The sequence below is a fragment of the Budorcas taxicolor genome, chromosome 2, assembly GCF_023091745.1.
Source record: "Budorcas taxicolor isolate Tak-1 chromosome 2, Takin1.1, whole genome shotgun sequence".
Lineage (NCBI taxonomy): Eukaryota > Metazoa > Chordata > Mammalia > Artiodactyla > Bovidae > Budorcas > Budorcas taxicolor.
In genome coordinates, this window is record NC_068911.1 from 14,950,306 (window position 1) to 14,964,006 (window position 13,701).

The 13,701-nt window shown below is 40.6% G+C and overlaps 2 protein-coding genes across 3 annotated transcripts in view; one reads left to right on the forward strand and one right to left on the reverse strand.

The window, feature by feature from the left end:
- The window catches only part of CRCP (CGRP receptor component), a 52,690-nt gene that overhangs the window by 21,781 nt on the left and 17,208 nt on the right, over positions 1-13,701 (reverse strand). For both annotated transcript variants that reach the window (XM_052655893.1, XM_052655901.1), the window contains exon 2: positions 5,034-5,070. In XM_052655893.1, the coding sequence (XP_052511853.1) occupies positions 5,034-5,070 (37 nt within the window). The remainder of the gene's footprint in view (positions 1-5,033; positions 5,071-13,701) is intronic.
- Positions 12,853-13,389, forward strand: LOC128063225 (39S ribosomal protein L13, mitochondrial-like). The gene has a single exon (XM_052655880.1). The coding sequence runs from the start codon at positions 12,853-12,855 to the stop codon at positions 13,387-13,389; it is 537 nt and encodes a 178-aa protein (XP_052511840.1).

The window sequence follows — 13,701 nt, forward strand, 5'->3', positions numbered from 1 at the left end:
AAGACCAGGAGCTGACTGTGGCTCAGATCATGAACTCCTTATTATCAAATTCAGACTTAAATTGAAGAAAGTGGGGAAAACCACTAGACCATTCAGGTATGACCTAAATCAAATCCCTTATGATTATACAGTGGAAGTGAGAAATAGATTTAAGGGCCTAGATCTGACAGACAGAGTGCCTGATGAACTATGGAATGAGGTTTGTGACACTGTACAGGAGACAAGGATCAAGATCATCCCCATGGAAAAGAAATGCAAAAAAGCAAAATGGCTGTCTGGGGAGGCCTTACAAATAGCTATGAAAAGAAGAGAGGTGAAAAGCAAAGGAGAAAAGGAAAAATATAAGCATCTGAATGCAGAGTTCCAAAGAATAGCAAGAAGAGATAAGAAAGCCTTCTTCAGCGATCAATGCAAAGAAATAGAGGAAATCAACAGAATGGGAAAGACTAGAAATGTCTTCAAGAAAATTAGAGATACCAAGGGTACATTTCATGCAAAGATGGGCTCGATAAAGGACAGAAATGGTCTGGACCTAACAGAAGCAGACGATATTAAGAAGAGGTGGCAAGAATATACAGAAGAACTGTACAAAAAAGATCTTCACGACCCAGATAATCATGATGATGTGATCACTAATCTAGAGCCAGACATCTTGGAAAGTGAAGTCAAGTGGGCCTTAGAAAGCATCACTACGAACAAAGCTAGTGAAGGTGATGGAATTCCAGCTGAGCTGTTTCAAATCCTGAAAGATGATGCTGTGAAAGTGCTGCACTCAAAATGCCAGCAAATTTGGAAAACTCAGCAGTGGCCACAGGACTGGAAAAGGTCAGTTTTCATTCCAATCCCAAAGAAAGGCAATGCCAAAGAATGCTCAAACTACCGCACAATTGCACTCATCTCACATGCTAGTAAAGTAATGCTCAAAATTCTCCAAGCCAGGCTTCAGCAATACGTGAACTGTGAACTCCCTGATGTTCAAGCTGGTTTTAGAAAAGGCAGAGGAACCAGAGATCAAATTGCCAACATCTGCTGGATCATGGAAAAAGCAAGAGAGTTCCAGAAAAACATCTATTTCTGCTTTCTTGACTATGCCAAAGCCTTTGACTGTGTGGATCACAACAAACTGTGGAAAATTCTTCAAGAGATGGGAATACCAGACCACCTGACCTGCCTCTTGAGAAACCTATATGCAGGTCAGGAAGCAACAGTTAGAACTGGACATGGAACAACAGACGGGTTCCAAATAGGAAAAGGAGTACATCAAGGCTGTATATTGTCACCCTGCTTATTTAACTTCTATGCAGAGTACATCATGAGAAACGCTGGACTGGAAGAAACACAAGCTGGAATCAAGATCGCCAGGAGAAATATCAATCACCTCAGATATGCAGATGACACCACCCTTATGGCAGAAAGTGAAGAGGAGCTAAAAAGCCTCTTGATGAAAGTGAAAGAGGAGAGTGAAAAAGTTGGCTTAAAGCTCAACATTCAGAAAACGAAGATCATGGCATCTGGTCCCATCACTTCATGGGAAATAGATGGGGAAACAGTGGAAACAGTGTCCGACTTTATTTTTTTGGGCTCCAAAATCACTGCAGATGGCGACTGCAGCCATGAAATTAAAAGACACTTACTCCTTGGAAGAAAAGTTATGACCAACCTAGATGGCATATTCAAAAGCAGAGACATTACTTTGCCAACTAAGGTCCGTCTAGTCCAGGCTATGGTTTTTCCTGTGGTCATGTACGGGTGTGAGAGTTGGACTGTGAAGAAGGCTGAGCACCGAAGAATTGATGCTTTTGAACTGTGGTGTTGGAGAAGACTCTTGAGAGCCCCTTGGACTGCAAGGAGATCCAACCAGTCCATTCTGAAGGAGATCAGCCCTGGGATTTCTTTGGAAGGAATGATGCTGAAGCTGAAACTTCAGTACTTTGGCCACCTCATGCGAAGTGTTAACTCACTGGAAAAGACTCTGATGCTGGGAGGGATTGGGGGCAGGAGGAGAAGGGGACGACCCAGGATGAGATGGCTGGATGGCATCACTGACTCGATGGACGTGAGTGTGAGTGAACTCCGGGAGTTGGTGACGGACAGGGAGGCCTGGCATGCTGCAATTCATGGGGTCGCAAAGAGTTGGACACGACTGAGTGACTTAACTGAACCAAACAAAAGACCCAGAATAGTCAAAGCCATCCTGAAAAAGAACAACAAAGCTAGAGGCATCACACTCCCCAATTTCAAACTATATTACAAAGCTACAGTAATCAAAACAGTATAGTATTGTCCTAAAAGAGATGCAGAGATCAATGGAACAGAATAGAGTCCAGATATAAATCCACATATATACAGTTAATTAATTTATGAAAAAAGAGCCAAGAATATACAACAGGGAAAGGATAGTCTCAATAAATGGTGTTGGGAAAACTGGACAGCCATATGGAAAAGAATGGAACTAGATCACTACATAAACCATACACAAAAATTAACTCAAAATGGATTAAAAACTTGATGGATAATCTGAAACCATAAAACTCCCAGAAGAAAACACAGGCAGCAAGCGCCTTGACACTGGTCTTGGCAATGAATTTTTGGATTCAAAACCAAAAGCTAAGGCAACAAAGGCAACAATAAATAAGTGGGACTACATCAAACTAAAAAGCTGCTGTGCAGCAAAGGAAATCATCAACAAAATGCAGTCTACTGAATAGGAGAAAATTTCTGCAACTTATGTAGCTGATAAGGGGTTAATATCCCAAATATGTACATTCCTACAACTCAAGAGCAAAAAAACAAATAATCCAATTTAAAACTGGGCATTTTACCGAAGAATACATACAGATGGCAAACAAGTACACAAAAAGATGTTCAACATCACTAATCATCAGGAAAATGCAAATCAAAACCACAATGAGATTATCACCTCACACCTGTTAAAATGGCTATTATCAAAAAGTCAAGAAATAAGTATTGGTGAGGATATGAAGAAAAGGAAGCCACTGCATACGATGGCTGGGACTGTTAACCAGTGCAGCCGCTACAGAAAACAGTGAAGGATTATCAAAAAATTAAAAACAGAACTACCGTATGACTCAGTAATTCCACTTCTGGATAACTATCCAAAGAAAACAAAAACACTAATTTGAAAGGATATATGAAGCATTATTTATAATACCCAAGGTAAGGAAATAACCTAAAGTGTCCATTTACAGATGAATGGATAAAGAAAATGTGGCATGTGTGTGTGCGCGCGCGCATGTGTATATATATATATACACGCACATATACACACACATACATGCACAGAGGAATATTATTCAGGCATAAAAAATGGAATCCTGCCAACTGCAACTTGAATGGAATTTGAGGGCATTATGCTAAGTAAAATAAGGCAGAGAAAGAGAAATACTCTATGATCTTACTTACACGTGGAATCTTAAAAACAAGAACACAAAACCAAAAACCAAGCTCATAAAGAATAGATGGATGCGAGAGACAGCAGGGAGGGTGACAAAACAGATGAAAGTGGTCAGAAGTCACAAACTTCCAATTATAAAATAAACGAACATGGGGATATCATGTACAGCATGGCAACTCTAGTTAATACTGTACTGCATATTTGAAAGTTGCTAAGAGAGTAAATCTTTAAAAGCTCTCATCACAAGAAAAAATAATTATATAACTATGATGTTAATTTATTACTTATTGTGGAAATCATCTTGCAATATACACAAATATCAAATCATTATGTCATATGCCTGAAACTAACACAACATATTTGATTGTACCTGAATTAAAAATATTTCTCCGAAAACAATTTTTTTAAAAAAAAGATCTTGCTTCTTCTCCAGTATGAAAATCTATTTTATTTCTGGAAAAGAAAAATTATGAGGCAAGTGATAAAAGTGGTTTACCAAAAAAAAGGCAGGGAGGGGTGGAAATGCTATAGAACTTTAGAAGTAAACTTTTCCCACAAGGAAGAAACACAAGTTTATTAGTGCTAAGAAGGGTCAGGAGAGGAAATCTCTCTCCTATTTTGGAGATTATACCAGAAAATTGTAAGAAGCACAGTATCACAGACATAGTGATGACTAGATACAATGCAACCGTCCTCTGGCTGTAGGTCCTTTCAGAAATAGTGGCTTGAGACCCCATTAATGCAACGTTCACAAATGGATAAAACACTAAACACCTTGTCCAGAGGCCTAACTGGACAAGGAGATTTCTGAAAGCCAATGGCTTGACCATCTCGTTCCTGTTATGACTAGAACCCATTTAAGATGAACCTTTAGGAAGGAAAGAATATGGCCCACTGTGTTAATTCTACTACCTTCTACATATATCACACAATGAAGACTTAAATCTCCTCTAAGTCTTCCTGAGTTTAGACTCTGACATAAGAAAAAATCAGATGGTTTTGCTATTACCAAACAACACCCAGGTATAATAGAAAGTAAGCAGAAATAATGGTCTATCTCCCCTCTCACCAACCTTTTTCCTTCCTTCCTTTCTTTCCCCAGCAACCCGACCCTCAAGCCCCCAAATTCCAAACCTGTTCATTCCTACTAATTACTCATAATGGTGAGTCAACTAAACTCTCACTTCCAAAATGAAGGTGTTAATACCTATGAGACCAGTATGAGGATCAAAATAATAACTTATAAAAGCATGTTATAGCTAAAGAGTGTTAATTTGGAAAAGGCATACATTTTTTTAACAGAAAATTTTTACAAACAGAATCAGTTCCAAAATAGATGCTTCCATCCTATGAAGGCATCCCAAATGAAGATCTAAAATCTCTGGCATTTGGAGATGGTTGCCTACATGAACTAAAGCCTTCTCAGCTTTCCTGAATTACTGTGCGTGATTTACCAAGCCAAGAGTATTCCAAAGTCCACCAGATGGTGCCATCTCTCTTATTTTAAATGGCAAATCCAAATGAATTCAGTAATTTCTAACCAAAACTAATTCAGCAGCCTTCAGAAGCAGAGGACAAACAATCAGAGAGGAAAACACAACAGGCCAAAGCGATTTACCTCATAGTTACTGAGCAGCGCAGCATTGGCATCCTTCCTGCAAAACAAAGTAAACAGTCATTAGTCTGGGTTCCTATCCCTCTGTGGGAATGAAATATATAAAATAATCCCTCTGTTAAGATTCAGTAGTCCAGTTCAGAAACTTGGGGACTACAACCCCAAATTGAGAAATGTCCTAAATCTCATTGGTTTAGCTGGCGATGCACAAATTCAGAGCAAATTCTCCTCTGTAAAACTGAGGTATATCACAAATCCATCACCAGGTAGGTTACTAAGATACTCTACTTATCCATGGTCCAAGTAGGCAGAAGTTAAAGAGAAGTCAGACATCTAGAGGAAGTTAGTAGTAGGAAGAATCCGTGGGCCAAACCACAGGAGTAGGGGGAGGCAATAAACAGATAGTGCTAGAATTAGCTGGAGAAACAGAGTGCCCCCTCATCCCACAGCCATGCCCTCTCTCCAGCACCTCCACCTTCTACCAGCTATCAACATTTTGGGCAGCTAAATTTTCCTGCTGGATCACCAGAAATGAGACCCTTAACACTAACATCACTCCTGCAAATCCCAGCAACATCAGGAATCCTGCCAGATAGGCACAAAATTCCCAAGGTGTTTATCTTCATTGTCGACTCAACAGGCAGAGCTCACGTTTAGAGCAGTGGTCAACACCCTGACCCCTGTGCAACAGTCAATCAAGGCAAAATGTCACTTTCATGTATGAATGAGCACAGCAGTGTGACCTGCATTAAATGACCACTGATCCATTCTACAGTATCGCATCAAAAGTACATACTGTTCTTAACAGTCTATAATAAGAATGCAGTTTTATTAGTAACAATTAAGAATTCAGTTTTGACCTACTGTATAGCAGAGGGAACTATATTCAATATCTTATAATAATCTATAATGGAAAAGAACCTGAAAGAGAATATATATGTATGTATAGCTGAATCACTTTGCTGTATACCTGAAACACTGTAAATCAACTCTACTTCAATTTCCAAAAAGCATAGTTTTGAAATCAGACAAATCTGGGTTCATGTTCCAGCTCTGCCACTTACCTGAGTTTTAATGAGTTAACTACCACCCTCCTAAGCGTCCCCATATAAAACAAAAAATGAGGATAAACTAGTACTCAGAAGTGTAGCCTGGATTCTAAATCCAGCTCCATCCTCCATCAGATATGTGAATTTGGGCAAGTTATTGAACCCTTCTATGCTTACACTTCCTCATCTATAACATGGCAATTATAGTACCAACCTCGTAAGATTTTTATAGGATTGAGCTGAAACATGTAAAGTACCTGGAACACAGTAAGTACTCAATAAATACCATCTGTTATCACTTCTCCCCGTGCTACCACCACCACTTCTTCCTACTTCAAAAAGCTGTTCTGAGGATGAAGGGAAAACAACAAATTTTAAAAGTGTAACAGTCTGTGGTTTACTAGGATCGCCCTAAAGGAAAGCTGTAAGACATCATCTCACTTTAATTCTCACTAAAAAGCCTGTGACGTAGGAGCTATTATGATTCCTTCCTTATAGATGATGAAACAGGTGCAAAGATTGAAAACCGTGCTCAAGGGCACACAGTAAAAAAGAAAAAACTAACTGAAGGGGACAATAACTATGGGATTGTAAAAAATAAAACTGGATGGAAATCAGTAATACAGAATCAATTCACCAAGGAGTCTGTATTTGACATAATGTGCAACAAAGATTACCGTCTGTTCTTAAACTAGAGAGGGGCTGTAAGGTGAAAACGAGGACACAAAATTTCAAAAACATGGGCGGTTTCCCCAGTCGATAAATAAAGCAAAACAAGCAAGAGGTTGACACAGCATTCAGCCAAGACCTCAGGTCATCACACAGTGCTGTCAGCACAGTAATCAAATCAGCACAAGGCTTACCAAAGGTTACCAGTCATTCAACAGAGAGCCAGGATTTCATCAACCGAGGCTTTGCGCAAATGACAATGGCATTTAGGTCACCAAGAATATATTTAAAAGGAACCTGACACAGGAAGGACAATGCATAATTAGGGGCCATGACATGGTTCATTTAAAATTGGAAATGACAAATCAAGCCACATGTCATCCTTGACTACTTAATCAGGAAGTCAGCCCAAGAGCCTTTTGCTTGAAATGGAATTACAACTCCCTGTGTGCCATAACATTCAGGGGTACCAAAACAGCCCTTCCTGGAACAGGGTGGTGAAGAATTACAAATGCTATTCTTTCTCAAGGCCAGTGGATCCATCCCAGGTACCACGGTGACAAGTTCATCTCCAAGTCCCAGCCCCTCCTCAGTCATGCAGACTATTCCAGGCCCTGGGAAATCTGTCCTGGCTGTTCAAGCACTGCCCCACTGCCTAACCATGCTGTTAACTGGGAGAATCCTGAGAACATCTCCTGCCTTTTCTAGAGTCAATATACAAAGGATAGGTGCTCCCTTTCAGGTATATTGTCATGAACTTGTGTTTTGGGGCCAGGAGAACAATGGATCTTAGTGCAGCTTGTACTCTGGTGGGCACAGCTGATTTATCCACTGATATTTTATTAGGAAGATATTAATATTTTTTTAACCCAGCTAAATACTAATGGAGTAAATGCAAAAAATTCTAGGTATTCCTTCATTCAATAAAATATTGGGCTTCCCTGGTGGTCCATGGTTAAAACTCTGCAATTTCACTGTAGGAGGCACAAGTTTGATCCCTGGTCAGGGAAGTTTCACATGCCAATTGGTGTGGAAAAAAAAAAAAATCAATGAATATAGTGTCTGTTTTTATTAAGTCCTAAAAGAATTGTGTGTATTGGGAAATTTTTTTTAAATGCAGTTTTTATTCTGAAGAAGTTACTGTAACCACCACTAACTGGCAGGCTGCTGAGAACAGGATATGGTGAGATTTGAGAAACATCTTAATCAAGTCATCTAACTCAACAGCACCAATAATGACGATGCGATTCACTGAGAAGGAAACATGCCTTATAGCAATCCAGTCCAAAAATGGTTAATTTAAACCTAGTTAAGAGGATATAATCAGACAAATGCAACCTGAGGAACCTTCTTCAAATCCATTGGCCCACATTCTTCAAATATCACTATCGTTTGTCCTGATACCAATGTCAAAAAAAGAGGCTAGGAAACTGTCTTAGAGTGAAGGAGGTCAAAGAACCCTGGCAACAAAGGCAATGTGTGATTCTTGATTGGATCCTAATATCGTATTTCCTAAATCTAGCTAAAACATTATTAAGACAACTGATGGAATTTTTATATAGATTGCATTTTAATAGTGGTTATATAAGCACTAAATCCAAGAATGATGATGGTATTACAGATACATAGGAAAATGCCTTTTTAAGACTGATAACATGACACAGCCATAATTCTCAAATAGTTCAGTAGAGAGCGAGAGAGTGTGACAGAGAGTGAGTGAGAGTGTGTGTGTGTGTGTGTGTGTGTGTGTGGAGAAAATGCATGCATGCCTATGTGGTGACTCTAGGTAAAGGACATACAGGTACTTGTGATGCTCTTTGTGCAACTGCTACATGGGTTTAACATTTCTCAAGGTAAAAACTTGAGAAAAATGAGATGTAAAACTAAAAAATTCCAGGTTTTTTTAAACAGACATCAGTAAAAAAAAAAAAAAAAGACATCCGTGTAACTTGTAATTAAGGACTCTCCCAATTTTTTTTCCTTCATACTCTCTTGTAGGACTTAGAATAGTACTGATATTACTTATATTTAACACAAATATTCCAAGTGAATTTTAAAGACTGTGTGAATCTATACTTACAAGAGGGCAGTCACTTAAGCTCCTGAGCTGACTTGCTATTTGAAATTTAACCTGTAAAATCTGCTTAACTTGCTGAATCAATTTAATGGACACAAACAACTACTCTGGAAAACCAAACTCTGAATAAACAGAACAAAATGATCTATTGACAGACTTTCCTTAGAGGCACACACGCACAAAGAAGTCCAAGCCAACAGTGCCTAGTGAGTGTCACACAGTCAGCTCCTACGAACACAATGACACACGGAATTGCTCAAATTCTCCTATGTTTAATCTATGTTACTGATTCAAGTCCTGTTCGGAGAAACTAAACTCTGCTCCAAGAAAACTGAGCAACCTTCAAAGTCAGTGAACAAGTTAAAGTGCAGCATGCACTCGGGAGCCAGCAAACAAATCATCCTCTTTCCAGCCCTGTTACTGACCTGCTGTAGGACCTCTCAGCTAATGTCTCTACACTTCAGTATTTCCAGTTGAAAGACGAAGAAAATTCTGACACTCTTTCAAAAAGATGATACAGAAGAAAGTCCATTTTCCCTAACTCTGTATCTTAACTTCAAGAATAAAAGGACGAAGACAAAATCTTCCAGTCTTCCAGGCATATAAATAACCCAGAGGCATTAGACAAAGTCAGTCAAACAAGAAATAGCTTATGTACACAAATACTTAATCTTGCTATGAATATTTGGTAGCCTTTTATCTGATGTGATGGTGAAAACGTTTTCATTTTTAAACTCTCCCTTTCAACCCAATAAAGCTCAAATATGTCTTAACCTTAAAAAACTTCTAGTGTATATTATACGTATCATTCACATACACTAGGTAGTTAGGGGAAAAAAGTGGTAAAAACTCACGGGAGTTTTCCATCCATGCCTCCTCACTGTAGGTCCTGACAGTGGTACAATACATTTGCCCTCTCAGAAACCCAGGGGTCTCCTGAAGATCCTGAGGACCACACTGTCAGAGATCACACCTCATGCTGGAGACCAGGCAAGATCTGAAGTTAGGCTTCCAGAGCATCCCATTCCAGGGCCCTACCACTCCCAAACCACACGCCTACTTCAGAAAACCACATTTTCCCAAAACTGCTAGCCACAAAATTCTTGATTGATCAATGACTTCTTGGAAGAAGTGGGCAGGTTACTACAGGAGAAAAAATTCTTGACTGAAATCATTTCACTTTGGAAAATCAGAAAACTGATATGCTAAGCAATCAAGAAACTAGCTCATTAATTTATAGTAATTTAACTTCTTAAACTAATGAAGTACTATTTATATTACTTCACTCAACAAGTACAGTTAGCCCTCTGTATCTGTGGATGTGAAACCCACAGATACAAAACAAATACAGAAGGCCGACCATATTTGTTGAAGGCCTACTGTGTGCCAGGTGCAGTGCTAAGTGCTAGGTGAACACACACTGGTCCCTGCCTTCATGGTACCTACACTCTCATGAGGGAGACAAAGCACTAGACAAACAAACATCTATTATTGCAACTTGTAATTATTTAAGGGGAAAATAAACCAAGGTTCTATGAGAGACAAAAAGCAACACTGACTTCAGATTTACCAAAGAGGAGAAACACTGAAAAAGGATACTCAACCTGAGATGTCAAAGCGGTAAGAAAAGGACAGAACAGGAGGAAAAGTAAACCAGGAAGAAGGAACAGCAGTGCAAAGGCCCGGAAGTAGTAAAGGGCTTGGAGGGTTACCCTAATTACTTGCCTACCAGTGGAAAGTGTGTGTGTTCAGGGGAGGGTATATGACTCACGCTGGTGAATACATGAGGTTAAACAGGGTCTTGTGGTCCTACTAAGAAACGCAGATATCCTCTAAGCACAACAGAAAAGCAAGGAAGGATTTTTACACAGAGTGATTTGATCTAATATTTTAATTCACGTTGGCTGCTGTGTGGAAACAGAATGGAGGGGGCAAGGCAAGCATGAAAACCAAAAACTATTGTTTAATTCGAACCAGAGAAGACTGACAACAAAATTAGCAGCGAGGACAGTGAAAAGTTATTGCATTCAAAATTCATTCTGAAGTTGGAGGTGATGGGGGTGGCTGATGGACTGGATTTAGCGGTGAGGAAACAGGGCTCGATTTCTGGTCAAGGCAAGTGTATGGCTAAGAGAGAAGGGCTAGAAATACATTCTAGGGAATCATTTTCATATAGATGGGTAAAATAACCAGGGGAGAGAGTATGGAGAGTAAGGGTCCCAGGACTGAGCCCTAAAATGCTTCAACATTTAGAAGCCAAGCAAGGAAGAGGGTTCCAGGAAAGAAGACAGAGAAGTAGTCATTGAGGCAGGAGGTAATCCAGAAGAGCATGTCATAAAGCCAGGAGTTTCTGTATCAATTACTGCTAAGGGATGGAGAGAAAGCTGAGGTCAGAATATCAACTTCTGGCTTTGACAAGATAGGTAAATCTACATAAGACCTATTTCTGTAGACCAGTGAGGATGAAAACTCAAAGAATGATGGCAAGAAATAAAGAGTAAATGACACTTCAAGAAGTTTTCTGGTGACAGGAAGCAGAAAAGGAGCCACAGATAGACAGGATGTGGGGATGGACAAGGGATTTTTTTCTACTCAGCAATTTTTACCTTCATTCACATGCATGCTGCTACTGCTGCTGCTGCTACTGCTGCTGCTGCTACTGCTGCTAAGTCGCTTCAGTCGTGTCCGACTCTGTGCAACCCTATAGACGGCAGCCCACCAGGCTCCCCCGTCCCTGGGATTCACCAGGCAAGAACACTGGAGTGGGTTGCCATTTCCTTCTCCAATGCATGAAAGTGAAAAGTGAAAGTGAAGTGGCTCAGTCGTGTCTGACTCTTAGCGACCCCATGCACTGCAGCCTACCAGGCTCCTCCATCCATGGGATGTTCCAGGCAAGAGTACTGGAGTGGGGTGCCATTGCCTTCTCCGATTCATATGCATACCAAGTGTTAATTTGGAAAACTTAGCAGTGGCCACAGGACTGGAAATGGTCAGTTTTCATTCCAATCCCAAAGGGCTATGCCAAAGAATGTTCAAACTACTGCACAATTACACTCATTTTACATGCTAGCAAAGTAATGCTCAATATTCTCCAAGCTAGGCTTCATCGGTACATGAACCCAGAACTCCCAGATGTTCAAGCTGGATTTAGAAACAATCAAATTGCCAACATCTGCTGGATCATAGGAAAAGCAAGAGAATTAAAAAAAAAAAAATCTACTTCTGCTTCACTGACTATGCTAAAGCCTTTGTGTGGATCATAAACTGTGGAAAATTCTTAAGAGATGGGAATACCAGACCACCTGACCTGCCTCCTGAGAAACCTGTATGCAGGTCAAGAAGCAACCATTAGAACTGGACATGGAACAACAGACTGGTTCCAAACAGGGGAATGAGTACATTGAGGCTGTATATTGTCACCCTGCTTATTTAACATATATGCAGAGTACATCCTGCGAAATGCCAGACTGGATGAAGCACAAGCTGGAAACAAGATTGCTGGGAGAAACATCAATAAACTCAGATATGCAGACACAACCTTTATGGCAGAAAGCGAATAAGAACTGAAGCGCCTCTTTATGAAGCTGAAAGAGGAGAGTGAAAAAGCTAACTTAAAACTCAACATTCAAAAAACTAAGATCATGGCATCTGGTCCCACCACTCCATGGCCATTTTTATGGCTCTTGATACAGGTGAGTCTTCAAAAGAACTGAATCAAGTTATATTATCATCAGTAGTGTATGAGAATTACTGCCCCTGTCCCCGGGTCTGGCCATACTTTTAGTATTTTTAAAAATGTGTATGTGTGAAATGAAGTCTCAGTGTCACTCACTCATAAATTACTCCAGGTCACCATCCAGCCCTTTTCACCTGTCCATGTCTGCCTTGGCCTCCCAACTGAGTCACAGCGAGGGGACCAGGACTGCCTTCATCCATTGGCAGAGTTTAATAAGACAAGGGATCTTTTTTTTAAGACAGATGAATCAAAACAGGTTTGGGTAGAAGCGCGGAGCTGCCCCTCGGGAGCATGGCAAGTCTGTCCAGGGTGCTGCAGCAATGGGCCACTTTTGCTGGAGTTTGGTATCTCCTAGATGGGAAGATGCAGCCCCCTGGCAAGCTTGCTGCCCTGGCATCAGTTAGACTTCAAGGATTGCATAAGCCTGTGTACCATCAACTGAGTGACTGTGGGGATCATGTTGTCATCATGAACACAAGGCACATTGCCTTTTCTGGAAATAAGTGGGAGCAAAAAGTGTACTCCTCACATACTGGCTACCTAGGTAGATTTAAGCAAGTAACAGCTGCTCAGCTTCACCGGAAGGATCCAGTAGCAATTGTAAAACTAGCTATTTATGGCATGCTGCCAAAAAACCTTCCCAGAAGAACTCTGATGCAGAGGTTGCACCTTTTCCTAGATGAAGATATACCAGAAGATATTCTTAAGAATTTAATGGAAGAGCTTCCTCAACCACAAAAAGTGCCCAGACGTCTAGATGAGTACACACAACAAGAAATAGAGGCTTTTCTAAGAGTTTGGCCTCCACCTGAGGATTACTGGCTGTAGGAGGAAGAAAATTTCAGAAAACAACGGTGTGGTGCTTGAAACTCCTTCCTCAGGGCTGCTGCTGCTGCTAAGTCACTGCAGTCATGTCCGACTCTGCGACCCCACAGACGGCAGCCTACCAGGCTCTGCCGTCCCTGGGATTCTCCAGGCAAGAACCCTGGAGTGGGTTGCCATTTCCTTCTCCAATGCATGAAAGTGAAAAGTGAAAGTGAAGTTGCTCAGTCTTGTCCAACTCTTAGCGATCCCATGGCCTGCAGCCCACCAGGTTCCTGCGTCCATAGGATTTTCCAGGCAAGAGTACTGGAGTGGGTT